General features: G+C 40.9%; 1 protein-coding gene across 1 annotated transcript; it reads right to left on the reverse strand.

The window, feature by feature from the left end:
* Nucleotides 1-8,682: 8,682 nt before the first annotated feature.
* Nucleotides 8,683-9,636, reverse strand: Or2w1c (olfactory receptor family 2 subfamily W member 1C). Its single transcript, XM_087591948.1, has one exon. It carries the CDS (start codon nt 9,634-9,636, stop codon nt 8,683-8,685), a length of 954 nt encoding a protein of 317 aa, XP_087448074.1.
* Nucleotides 9,637-14,895: the final 5,259 nt, after the last annotated feature.

Here is a 14,895-nt window from a genome sequence, read left to right on the forward strand (position 1 = left end):
ATAACTGTTATGTGTTTTATATACTTAGTTTATTGAAGCTAGCAAATGATACTTCATCAATCAAAACTTCCCAAATGTTAGAGAAAGCTTGTAAAATAGTATGATGACTAGGGGGCATTCCCACAGAACAGTCTATTTTGTGAGCTCATAAACTTTGTTTGAAAACAACCTTGAAAAATGGATGAAGAGGAAGACAAATTCACAATAACAATTAGAAGTATTTTCTGTGAGATATTATAGTGTCATCTGATTGGCTAATCAAGAAATCATCAGATGACTCTTCCTTCTTCACATTTAAAGAATTATGAGGCATTAGAGGAAAATCATGACACAGATTGCAACAACGTATTTTGCTAAATTAATCTTGAAATCATTGAAATTATAAAAAAGAGATTATTTAGAGACAGATTTATGATAACAGAAAACATCAAAGTTTAAATAAAATACTGTTTTCCATAAAAGCTAAATGCATAGATACATAGAAATAAGAATTTCATTTACCTTGTGAAATTTCATTACATGTAAAAATTACTATAGCTTTTAACAGCCTCACAAATTCCATAGAGATATATCAAAAGTCTAACTCGGGCAAAATTCATCATATTCCTTTTTCATTAAAGTTGAGATAACCATGGAATCTATTTTTTATGAATGGATAAGAAATATGCAAGACTGTTTTGTCACCTTTAAATTTATTTTGTATATATTGCTGTTTTGCCTAAATATATGGCTGTTCATCACATGAGTGTTTGCTATACTTGGTGCCAGAAGACAGCATCACATCCCCTGGAACTAGAGTTACAGATAATTGTGAGCTACCATGTGGGTGCTGGGAATCAAACTCAGGTCCTCTGGAAGAGCAGCAAATGCTCTTAATTACTGAGCTGTCTCTCCAGCCCTGTGTCATCACTTTTAAAAAAAGATTTATTGATCTCGCGCTCCCTGCCTCTAGCTCACTGCTGCCAAACCCCATGGGAGAGAGAGCTCACCGCTGGGACAAGTGAGCACTCCTGAAACTGCAGAGCAGAAGAGACCACCAACACTGCCCACCCCTGCCCACATCCCTGGCCCAAGAGGATACTGTATACGGCCTCTGGGTTCCCTTGGATAAGGGCACAGGAGCAGCAAGTCCACTGCATCTGAGACACCACCAGACCTGAAGGGACCAACCGGATAAACAGTTTTCTGCACCCAAATCCCATGGGAGGGAGAGCTAAACCTTCAGAGAGGCAGACACGCCTGGGAAACTGGAAGAGACTGCACTCCGCCCACATCTCTGACTCCAGAGGAAAACACCAAACGCCACCTGGAACCCTGGTGCACGGAAGATCCCGGAAAGGGCAGCACAGATCTTCATGGTTGCTGCCCCCGGGGAGAGCTCATAAGCAACACCCCACGAGCAAACTTGAGCCTCAGGACCACAGGTAAGACAAACTTCCTGCTCCAAGCGACCTGCCTGGTGAACTCAAGACATAGGCCCACAGGAACAGCTGAAGACCTGTAGATAGGAAAAACTACACGCCTGAAAGCAGAACACTCTGTCCACATAACTGGCTGAAAGAAAACAGGAAACCAGGTCTACAGCACTCCTGACACACAGGCTTATAGGACAGTCTAGCCACTGTCAGAAATAGCAGAACAAAGTAACACTAGAGATAATCTGATGGCGAGAGGCAAGCACAGGAACCCAAGCAACAGAAACCAAAACTACATGGCATCATCGGAGCCCAATTCTCCCACCAAAGCAAACACTGAATATCCAAACACACCAGAAAAGCAAGATCTAGTTTCAAAATCATATTTGATCATGATGCTGGAGGACTTCAAGAAAGACATGAAGAACTCCCTTAGAGAAACACAGTAAAACATAAATAAACAAGCAGAAGCCTACAGAGAGGAATCACAAAAATCCCTGAAAGAATTTCAGGAACACATAAATAAACAAGTAGAAGCCTACAGAGAGGAATCACAAAAATCCCTGAAAGAATTCCAGGAAAACACAATCAAACAATTGAAGGAATTAAAAATGGAAATAGAAGCAACCAAGAAAGAACACATGGAAACAACCCTGGATATAGAAAACCAAAGGAAGAAAAAAGGAGCTGTAGATACAAGCATCACCAACAGCATACAAGAGATGGAAGAGAGAATCTCAGGAGCAGAAGATTCCATAGAAATCATTGACTCAACTGTCAATGATAATGTAAAGCAGAAAAAGCTACTGATCCAAAACATACAGGAAATCCAGGACTCAATGAGAAGATCAAACCTAAGGATAATAGGTATAGAAGAGAGTGAAGACTCCCAGCTCAAAGGACCAGTAAATATCTTCAACAAAATCATAGAAGAAAACTTCCCTAACCTAAAAAAAGAGATACCCATAGGCATACAAGAAGCCTACAGAACTCCAAGTAGATTGGACCAGAAGAGAAACACCTCCCGACACATAATAGTCAAAAGACCAAATGCACAAAACAAAGAAAGAATATTAAAAGCAGTAAGGGAAAAAGGTCAAGTAACATATAAAGGCAGATCTATCAGAATCATACCAGACTTTTCGCCAGACACTATGAAAGCCAGAAGATCGTGGACAGATGTCATACAGACCCTAAGAGAACATAAATGCCAGCCTAGTTTACTGTATCCTGCAAAATTCTCAATTAACATAGATGGAGAAACCAAGATATTCCATGACAAAACCAAATTTACACAATATCTTTCTACAAATCCAGCACTACAAAGGATAATAAATGGTAAAGCCCAACATAAGGAGGCAAGCTACACCCTAGAAAAAGCAAGAAACTAATCCTCTTGGCAACAAAACAAAGAGAAGAAAAGCACACAACCATAACCTCACATCCAAATATGAATACAACAGGAAGCAATAATCAGTATTCCTTAATATCTCTCAACATCAATGGTCTCAACTCCCCAATAAAAAGACATAGATTAACAAACTGGATATGCAATGAGTACCCTGCATTCTACTGCCTACAGGAAACACACCTCAAAGAGAAAGACAGACACTACCTCAGAGTGGAAGGCTGGAAAACAACTTTCCAAGCAAATGGTCGGAAGAAGCAAGCTGGAGTAGCCATTCTAATATCAAATAAAATCAAATTTCAACTAAAATTCATCAAAAACGGTAAGGAAGGACACTTCATATTCATCAAAGGAAAAATCCACCAAGATGAACTCTCAATCCTAAATATCTATGCTCCAAATACAAGGGCACCTACATATGTAAAAGAAACCTTACTAAAGCTCAAAACACACATTGCACCTCACACAATAATAGTAGGAGACTTCAACACCCCACTCTCATCAGTGGACAGATCATGGAAACAGAAATTAAACAGTGACGTAGACAGACTAAGAGAAGTCATGAACCAAATGGACTTAACAGATATTTATAGAACATTCTGTCCTAAAGCAAAAGGATATACCTTCTTCTCAGCTCCTCATGGTACTTTCTCCAAAATTGACCATATAATTGGTCAAAAAACAGGCCTCAACAGGTACAGAAAGATAGAAATAATCCCATGCGTGCTATCAGACCACCACGGCCTAAAGCTGGTCTTCAATAACAATAAGGGAAGAATGCCCACATATACGTGGAAATTGAACAATGCTCTACTCAATGATAACCTGGTCAAGGAAGAAATAAAGAAAGAAATTAAAGACTTTTTAGAATTTAATGAAAATGAAGGTACAACATACCCAAACGTATGGGACACAATGAAAGTTGTGCTAAGAGGAAAAATCATAGCTCTGAGTGCCTGCAGAAAGAAACAGGAGAGAGTGCTGTCAGGAGCTTGACAGCACACCTAAAAGCTCTGGAACAAAAGGAGCATATACACCCAGGAGGAGTAGAAGGCAGGAAATAATCAAACTCAGAGCTGAAATCAACCAAGTAGAAACAAAAAGGACCATAGAAGGAATCAACAGAACCAAAAGTTGGTTCTTTGAGAAATTCAACAAGATAGATAAACCCTTAGCCAGACTAACGAGAGGACACAGAGAGTGTGTCCAAATTAACAAAATCAGAAATGAAAAGGGAGACATAACTACAGATTCAGAGGAAATTCAAAAAAATCATCAGATCTTAGTATAAAAGCCTATATTCAACAAAACTTGAAAATCTGCAGGAAAGGAAAATTTCCTAGACAGATACCAGGTATCGAAGTTAAATCAGGAACAGATAAACCATTTAAACAACCCCATAACTCCTAAGGAAATAGAAGCAGTCATTAAAGGTCTCCCAACCAAAAAGAGCCCAGGTCCAGATGGGTTTAGTGCCGAATTCTATCAGACCTTCATAGAAGACCTCAAACCAATATTATCCATACTATTCCACAAAATTGAAACAGGTGGATCACTACCAAATTCCTCCTATGAAGCCACATTACTCTTATACCTAAACTACACAAAGACCCAACAAAGAAAGAGAACTTCAGACCAATTTCCCTTATGAATATCGATGCAAAAATACTCAATAATATTCTGGCAAACCGAATCCAAGAGCACATCAAAACAATCATCCACCATGATCAAGTAGGCTTCATCCCAGGCATGCAGGGATGGTTTAATATACGGAAAACCATCAACGTGATCCATTATATAAACAAACTGAAAGAACAAAACCACATGATCATTTCATTAGATGCTGAGAAAACATTTGACAAAATTCAACACCCCTTCATGATAAAAGTCCTGGAAAGAATAGGAATTCAAGGCCCATACGTAAACATAGTAAAAGCCATATACAGCAAACCAGTTGAACTAAACTAAATGGAGAGAAACTTGAAGCTGTCCCACTAAAATCAGGGACTAGACAAGACTGCCCGCTCACTCCCTACTTATTCAATATAGTTCTTGAAGTTCTAGCCAGAGCAATCAGACAACAAAAGGAGGTCAAGGGGATACAGATCGGAAAAGAAGAAGTCAAAATATCACTGTTTGCAGATGATATGATAGTGTATTTAAGTGATCCCAAAAGTTCCACCAGAGAACTACTAAAGCTGATAAACAACTTCAGCAAAGTGGCTGGGTATAAAATTAACTCAAATAAACCAGTAGCCTTCCTCTACACAAAAGAGAAACAAGCCGAGAAAGAAATTAGGGAAATGACACCATTCATAATAGACCCAAACAATATAAAGTACCTCAGTGTGATTTTAACCAAGCAAGTAAAAGATCTGTACAATAAGAACTTCAAGACTCTGAAGAAAGAAATTGAAGAAGACCTCAGAAGATGGAAAGATCTCCCATGCTCATGGATTGGCAGGATTAATATAGTAAAAATGGCCATTCTACCAAAAGCGATATACAGATTCAATGCAATCCCCATCAAAATACCAATCCAATTCTTTAAAGAGTTAGACAGTACAATTTACAAATTCATCTGGAATAACAAAAAACCCAGAATAGCTAAAACTATCCTCAACAATAAAAGGACTTCAGGGGGAATCACTGTCCCTGAAGTCAAGCAATATTACAGAGCAATAGTGATAAAAACTGCATGGTATTGGTACAGAGACAGACAGATAGACCAATGGAACAGAATTGAAGACCCAGAAATGAACCCACACACCTATGGGTACTTGATTTTTGACAAAAGAGCTAAAAGCATCCAGTGGAAAAAAGATAGCATTTTCAGCAAATGGTGCTGGTTCAACTGGAGGTCAACATGTAGAAGAATGCAAATCGATCCATGCTTATCACCCTGTACAAAGCTTAAGTCCAAGTGAATCAAGGACCTCCACATCAAACCAGATACACTCAAACTAATAGAAGAAAAACTAGGGCAACATCTCTAACACACGGGCACTGGAAAAAATTTCCTGAACAAAACACCAATGGCTTATGCTCTAAGATCAAGAATCGACAAATGGGATCTCATAAAACTGCAAAGCTTCTGTAAGGCAAAGGACATTGTGGTTAGGACAAAACGGCAACCAACAGATTGGGAAAAAATCTTTACCAATCTTACAACAGATAGAGGCCTTGTATCCAACATATACGAAGAACTCAAGAAGTTAGACTGCAGGGAGACAAATAACTCTATTAAAAATGGGGTTCAGGGGCTGGAGAGATGGCTCAGCGGTTAAGAGCACTGACTGCTCTTCCAAAGGTCCTGAGTTCAATTCCCAGCAACCACATGGTGGCTCACAACCATCTGTAATGAGATCTGATTCCCTCTTCTGGTGTGTCTGAAGACAGCTACACTGTACTCAAAAATGGGGTTCAGAACTAAACAAAGAATTCACTGCTGAGGAATGCTGGATGGCTGAGAAACACCTAAAGAAATGTTCAACATCTTTAGTCATAAGGGAAATGCAAATCAAAACAACCCTGAGATTTCACCTCACACTAGTGAGAATGGCTAAGATCAAAAACTCAGGTGACAGCAGATGCTGGAGAGGATGTGGAGAAAGAGGAACACTCCTCCCTTATTGGTGGGGTTGCAGACTGGTACAACCATTCTGGAAATCAGTCTGGAGGTTCCTCAGAAAATTGGACATTGAACTACCTGAGGACCCAGCTATACCTCTCTTGGGCATATACCCACAAGATGCCCCAACATATAACAAAGACACGTGCGCCATTATGTTCATAGCAGCCTTATTTATAATAGCCAGAAGCTGGAAAGAACCCAGATGCCCTTCAACAGAGGAATGGATGCAGAAAATGTGGTACATCTACACAATGGAATATTATTCAGCTATCAAAAACAATGACTTTCTGAAATTCATAGACAAGTGGTTGGAACTGGAAAATATCATTCTGAGTGGGGTAAGCCAATCACAGAAAAACACACATGGTATGTACTCATTGATAAGTGAATATTAGTCCAAATGCTTGAATTACCCTAGATGCCTAGAACAAATGAAACTCAAGACGGATGATCAAAATGTGAATGCTTCACTCCTTCTTTAAAAGGGGAACAAGAATACCCTTGGCAGGGAAGAGATAGGCAAAGATTAAAACAGACACTGACGGAACACCTATTCAGAGCCTGTTCCACATGTGGCCCATGCATATACAGCCACCCAATTAGACATGATGGATGAAGCAAAGAAGTGCAGGCCGACAGGAGCCGGATGTAGATCTCTCCTGAGAGACACAGCCAGAATACAGCAAATACAGAGGCGAATGCCAGCAGCAAACCACTGAACTAAGAATGAGACTCCTGTTGAAGGAATCAGAGAAAGAACTGGAAGAGCTTGAAGGAGCTCGAGACCCCTTATGAACAACAATGCCAAGCAACCAGAGCTTCTAGGGACTAAGCCACTACCTCAAGACTATACATGGACTGACCCTGGGCTCTAACCTCATAGGTAGCAATGAATATCCTAGTAAGATCACCAGTGGAAGGGGAAGCCCTGGGTCCTGCTAAGACTGAACCCCCAGTGAACGTGATTGTTGGGGGGAGGGCGGCAATGGGGGGAGGATGGGGAGGGGAACCCCCATAAAGAAGGGGAGAGGGAGGAATTAGGGGGATGTTTGCCTGGAACCCGGGAAATAGAATAACACTAGAAATGTAAATAAGAAATACTCAAGTTAATAAAAAAAAGATTGATAGAGAAAATGAAGCTGCCCGAGTCTCCTAAATGGTAACGTAATGATAATGATAATAATAATAATAAATATAATAAATAAGATTTATTTATTTTATTTATATGAGTACACTGTAGCTGTCTTCAGACACAACTGAAAAGAGTATCAGATTCCATTATAGATGGCTGTGAGCCCCCATGTGGTTGCTGAGATTTTAACTCAGAACCCCTGGAAGAATGGTCAGTGCTCTTAACCACTGAACCATCTCTCCAGCCTGTGTTGTCCTTTAAATCACATTAATTTGTTGCAAATGATATTAGTGTAAAGTTTCATTGAGCAAAGATGGAAGAAGCCACTCATCGTGTGGGGTTTGTAGGGATGGCTGCCATTATCTGAGCCAAATATGAATACATCTTTGGACGATATCACAAAAGAGTAAATATAAAACATTATCTATAGGGCAAGGGATATAGTGAAAGTTGGTAGAGCATTTACCTAGCATGTATGAAGCCTTGTGTTCAATCCCCAACACCATACAGACTGGGTATGGTGACGTATGCCTGTAACATATACTGGGTGTGGTAGCGCACACCTGTAATTCTTTCACTTGGGAGCTTGAGACAAGAGGATTAAGAGATAATGGTCAATTTCAGCTGCTTGGCTCCATTAAAATCAATCTAAAAAACAGACAAATGAACACTTCATATTACTTGTATACTGTTATTTAAATGTACAAAATGCCATGTATATTTGTTTTGGTCAGTATCTTAGAATATTTTAGCATTGCCGTTGAAACTATACAAGGAAACAAAGCAGATTCCATGGGGGCTCCCAAAGAAATTAAAATGCATTCATGTTTACATGCTGAGTCCTTTCTATTCCCTGAAAATTGTTTGCACCATTTTAGCAAGCAGGTGATATGTATTCCCCAAGAATATGCTAGTAGTTAGAAACCTGAAAAATCTACTCAGTGTTCCCAATTGTTTATATCCGTACAAGGTCTGTATGTGAGAATTACTTTAGCTGTTGGTCTTTAAGACCCACTGATTACTTTCCTTATTCAAATCTGAACCGGAGAGCTTTCTTTGTTGCTTTCTTCTCTCTACTGCTTTTCCATGGATTCTAGTTTCTGCGTAATTCTGAAAATCTGTGGTAAAATCTCATGAGTTTTTTCAGTGCATCTTTCATGCCTCGGTTTCTTAGGGTGTAAATGAGGGGGTTGAGACTTGGAGTGATAATTGTGTAAAAGAGGGTGAGGAATTTGCCCTGGTCCTTAGAGGCCCTGTTACCAGGTTGTAGGTACAGGTAGATAATACTTCCATAGAATATGGAGACCACAGTGAGATGAGATCCACAGGTATTCATTGCTTTTTGTTGCCCTGCCTTTGACTTCATGTTGAGCACAGTTTTGGCTATGTAGCCATAGGAAATAAGAATAAGGATGAGAGGTGTAAGGACAATGACAATGCCTAGAGCAAAGACAGACATTTCAACTGTTGTGGTGTCTACACAAGCTATCCTGACCATGGCTGGCAGCTCACACAGGAAATGGTCCAGGAGGTTGTGTCCACATCGAGGCAAATTCACAGTGAGTGTGCATAATACTACAGAGTTGGCCAAACTAATACCCCAGACCATGACTATCATCTTGACACACAGACGTGGATTCATGATTACAAAGTAATGCAGGGGCTTACAAATAGCTGTGAAGCGATCATAGGACATGACAGCCAAGAGCAGACACTCAATGGAGCCCAGCCACATATACACGTAGAGCTGAACAATACAGCCCACAGAGCTGATGGTCTTTTCAGGTCCCCACAAGTTAACCAGCATCTGAGGGACAATGCTTGTTGTGAAACATAGATCCAGGAAAGATAAATTCCTGAGGAAAAAGTACATTGGTGTGTGGAGATGGGGATCCAGGAGGGATGCAAGAATGATAGCAGTGTTACCCACCAGTGTAACAATGTAAAAGAAGGTGACAACTCCAGAGAGGATCATTTCCAGGTGAGGGTGGTCAGAGAAGCCAAGCAGGATAAAAACATGCAAAGTACTATAGTTGCTTGGGTCCATAGTTTTTCAGTGTTTATAATCTGTAGTAAGAAGAGTGGGGAGGGAGGTAAAGGGAAAGCAGTGGGCAAGGTGACAGGAGAACAAGAAATATATTGTCAGTGTAGCCTATGGAAGTAACTGGTAAGTTTCAGAATTAGTAGGAAGGAAAGAAATTAGTTTAATAATGGAAAAATTAATGGATACAAAGTACCTATTACAGTCAACTTCTATTGTACCTGTTGAAAATTCTTTGACAGCAAGTGAGTTTAATTGTAGATGTTCTTTTTATCTCAGTGACCTTGAAGAGTTGCGTCTGATATCAGGATCTGGAATTTTTCAAGTGCATGGTACACTTAAATTTCACCCTTAAAAATAAACCTTTCATTAACATCTCATTTCTCAGAATAATTTACTTTGTGATAACAGAAAAAAGCAAGAAAACTGCTGAATTCAGTTTTCCATTAAAAATTTTAGGAATAATATAAACCCCCTATTTTTGGGGCTAAGAAATATCAAATGAACAAAAACTGTGCGAAACTTAGAGTAACTAAGGGCACACAAATTGGTATAAAAGTAATTTATCATCATGTAAAATGTGGGTTAAAATTCTCTAGCATTCTCCCTTAACTGGTAAACTCTTGGAAAGCAGACATGATCTGTGAGGTTCTTTTCTCTATTATTTATCTAACATTTATCTGTTATTTTTAACAGATAAAAGATACTCTCAGAGGAGTGGATGGAGAGGAAACTGGTTCCAATGCATTTTATGAGAGCAACATCTATTTTGAATAAAAAAAACCACAGGCTAAATGATTGAAAATCTTATGCAGTTGTATTTTTCCATTAAAATCTGGTCTTATATTTTGTTACATTACTTAAGGGGTTATGATAAGTAGTAAAAGAATGAAAAGATAATTTTATCTATACAAGGTTCCTGACATCCTACCTCTCCATTGCTGGGGTCCAGGGTTCTGAGAGCAGGACTGTTTCAGTGTTCCCGCTCCAGGGCTGAGCCTGTCTCTCCATCTCTGGGGTGGTGCCTCTGTGAGAAGGTTATCCTGATGCTGTTGCTTCAGTGACTCAAATCCAGGGCTGCAGCTGTCACAGGCTCTCCTTGATTCCTTTACCTTTAGAAGAAGATGAAAACATGTTTTGATTGTAGAGAGATGTGAAAACTCACCAGGAATCCAGAATAAACATGGAACAAAACCTTCCAGTACTGTCTGAAAGCCCAGAAAATCAGCCTTCAGTTGACTTCTCTGAGGTGCTGTGGAAAGGTGAGGCAATGGAACACTGGCACAATCACCTTGATATTTTACTAAGATAGTTTTAAGGGTGGAAAACATGCAGGGCATCAGGAAAGCTGAAGGACACAGGATTAAAGAATGTATCTGCAGAATTACCTTTTCTAGGCTATGAATGCATTACAAATAAAATGGGTTCTCTTCATGTACGTTTGGAAAACTAAGATTATGACAAAAATTACCTGTATAAAATGACCTTATCATGACAGCACACATTGATGACAGGAGTAAGTGCTTTGAGCAGATGAACTTAAACAAGGCATCTCATTTTCAATTTAATGTGCACTCTGTCTTTTAGGTCTCAGTAGTTGCCCCAGATACCCAGGGTTGGAACTGTTGGCTCTGAAAGAGAAGGTGTACGCTGCAAAGCCCCAGGAAGCAAGTCCAGAGTCATTATATTTGCATTTTGATTCAGTTGTCTTGGCAACCATGAGGTGTGACTAAATACATCAGTGCCCATTACTGTTAGTTTTGTTGTTGTCTCACAGGACACTTGTTTAAACCCAGGGTCCCGGACAAGTAAGCAGTCTAAAGATTTTTATGAGTTAGCTTGTAATCATCAGCTATATTATTTTCCTTGAACTGTAGTTTCATGGAGCTAGGAATTACTTTAATAAAATGACACAATTAATTATCAATGATCACATGTGAATGGCTTTTTGTCACTGAGCATGAAAACAACTTACACAGTTTTCTTCTGCATGGAAGGAGCCATTTTACAGTGTATTGCTTTGATGGATAAATTGTGGGCAGAGTTTTGGGCTTGAAGTCTTTGTGGTTCCCATGATCAGTTATATAAACTTGAGACAACTGCTTACTTCCCTGTGTATTATCTTAATATCTAGATTGTGAAAGGACATATCTTAAAGTTTTATTATAAAGATCAAGTAAGTTTGAGATATATAGCACTACACTAGTGCTTGGTGCACAATATTCATGCCAATAAAAGGGTTCAATGTGGATGTACTGCACAGTGGCTCATATTACCCCTATAGACCATGTATTTATTTCTGTTATGGGCAGTCATCTGGGACTACATAGATGTTCAGGGGCTATGCATAACCAACCCCACTCCTCACTGGCTGTAGCTCTCAGGAAAGCAGGCCCTAAACATTGCCCAGGCAGCACAGTGGACCTGGCTCTGGTGGCAGGAGTGTAAGTGTCCTAACCCTGAAAGCTTGAGTGCATATATGAGGATGGCTGACTCACCACATTTGCTGTGAGGTAACTGGGTGGTGGTGGTGCAGGCTGGTGGAGATGATCTCCTACCCCCTGTCTCTGCAGCATAGTGGAGCTGGCTCTGGTGTTGTAAATACAGGTGAGCAGGCCCCAAGGACATGAGAGCAGGAGTGCTGATGCTGTCCCCTACCAGCTGTCGCATTGGGTTAGCTATCTGGGGCAGTGCTGGAGAGCTGTCAAGGTGGTACAGATATAGGAGTGTTGGTGGTTGACCAACTCAGCTACTATGCAGGCCCAGAACAAGGACTTTGAGTTGGCCCAAACAAACATTTACCTCATCTATAAACTCTTGCAGCATGTGGAAGAGCCGGTCCTGATGACCCAAAGCCACAGGATCTTCATGACTCAGGGTAACAATTGGGTAACCTAGAGGAGTCTCCCTTCGTAAGGATCCAATGTTGATGGTGTAGTAGGAGCCAGAGATAGCAAACCAAACCAATGACTCATTGCAATGAACTTTTCTTTTTCTGTTTCAAAAAGCTTTATTTTTACTTGGTCCAAGATTTGGGAGAGGCTGTAGGGCGGTTACGAAGCTGCCTAGTGGCTTGAGAGGTTCATTCAAGTGGAGGTCCTGAGGTGGCTGGTGCAGAGTAGAGGATGGAGCCCCTTGGAAGGCACAGAGGCCTAACCATGCTTGAGAGTGATGTGCTCAAAGAGTTACTCGCCCAGAGATTCCTGGGGCATGCCTTTCTGCACTGGTTGTGGCCCTGCCAACCTATGGAGGTTTGTTAAGTGGTTGCCCATCTTTTTGATAAGCTCCACCTTCTTATCCAGGAAATGATTTTCCAAGAAGTCACAGAGCTGAGGGTCTGTGTGGGCAGAACCCAGGGTATGCAGATCCAAGAGGGCCTGGTTCAGGCTCTTCTCCAGGGCCTAGGCAGCTTCCATGGCCTCCAGGGTTTTATCCCATTCATCTTTTGATGGCTTCTGAACATCTTGGAAGAGTGTATATCCCTCCTCCCCCACCGTGGTCATTCTGCAACTTGAGGAGAAGCTCGGCACCCTCCTCGACCAATGTGTGGAAGAAGTGGCCTACACCCTTCAAAGCCACATCATCCTAATCAAAAAAGATCCCAGAGAGAGGTAGGTGTAGGAGACCCACAGGTGCAAATTGACTGGGCAGTTCACAGCAGCTTCCACTTTGGTGGAATAATTCTGATGAATCTTGAGAGGTCATGGCTGATTTGGATTATGGGGCTAATGGTGAAGATGGTGCTGTCCTGTCCTAGAAGCCGAAGGGAGCAAGGAGATGGTCCTGGAGACTGTGACTGGAGAGACTTGTAAGGCAGCTGGAAGCTAATAAAGTGGGAGTGCCCGGGTCTGTTCTGTCCAAACACTGTTGAAGCAAGACACAGATCCATGGGATCTCCAAGCTGCTGCTCTCACAATGAACATTTTCAAGTAAAGATGTATGTACACTGTGACACATTACAACTTTTACAGCAAGATGTTTTTATGCTTCCTTTTATTTTAATTTTCTTTTGTGGGGGAGGTTGAAAGGGCATAGGGTAGATACAAGCGATGGGGAGATGAGTGGGATTGGGGTGCATGCTGCCAAACTCGAAGAATCAATAAAATGTTTGAAAAATATGAAATCAGTTAGTGGTTCACTGTTGTCTATTTAGCCTCTCTATACATGGGCATTTGAACTGCTCATATTTCCTGTTGACCTGATGCACTCACCTATGTCCTCTTTTTTTTCCCATGACACAGTCTAAAGTCATTCTCTTTCTTTGCAAATGACTTAGTTCAAGTTGAATTTCATAATAGAAGTCCACCTGAGGAAATATTCTACTTCTGCTACAAGGACAGACAAATTGAACTCAAAATATCCTGCATGCCATTTCTATTTTCATGACATTGATTAGCACATTGATTCTCCCCCGCCCCCACCTTTCTCGGTATAACTCTACCCAGAGGTTCCATACTTTGGAGAAATTAGAGATAAGTCAATGTAGTTCTATATTTTGCCCCACCACTGGTGTGTGGAAAGGCCTTCTATGAGAGACTTAGACTGTGGATCTGTAGGTGAAGGCCTTCTGCATGATTCCCACAGTGGTTCTTTTTTTTCCTCCATCTTTATTAAATTGGGTATTTCTTATTTACATTTCAATTGTTATTCCCTTTCCCTGTTTCCAGGCAAACATCCCCCTAACCCGACCCTCCCCTTCTTTATGGGTGTTCCCATCCTGATCCTGCTCCCATTACCGCCGTCCCCCCAACAGTCCCATTCACTGGGGGATCAGTCTTGGCAGGACCAAGGGCTTCCACTAGTGCTCTTACTAGGCTATTCATTTCTACCTATTCGGTTGGAGCCCAGGGTCAGTCCATGAATAGTCTTTGGGTAGTGGCTTAGTCCCTGGAAACTCTGGTTGGTTGGCATTGTTGTTCATATGGGGTCTCAAGCCCCTTCAAGCTCTTTGAGTGTTTTCTCTGATTCCTTCAATGGGGGTCCCGTACTTAGTTCAGTGCTTTGCTGCTAATATTTGCCTATGTATTTGCTATATTCTGGCTGTGACTCTCAGGAGAGATCTACATCCAGTTCCTGTCAGCCTGCACTTCTTTGCTTCATCCATCTTATCTAGTTTGGTGGCTGTATATGTATGGGCCACATGTGGGGCAGGCTCTGAATGGGTGTTCCTTCTGCCTCTGTTCTAAACTTTGCCTCCCTTTTCCCTCCTAAGGGTATTCTTGTTCCCCTTTTAAAGAAGGAGTGAAGCATTCGTGTTTTGGTCAT

Source organism: Rattus norvegicus, chromosome 17 (assembly GCF_021556685.1).
Source record: "Rattus norvegicus strain SHRSP/BbbUtx chromosome 17, alternate assembly SHRSP_T2T, whole genome shotgun sequence".
NCBI lineage: Eukaryota > Metazoa > Chordata > Mammalia > Rodentia > Muridae > Rattus > Rattus norvegicus.

Excerpts from the sequence above, each read along its gene's own strand:
- Or2w1c (XM_087591948.1), bottom strand. The coding sequence starts at position 9,636 with ATGGACCCAAGCAACTATAGTACTTTGCATGTTTTTATCCTGCTTGGC.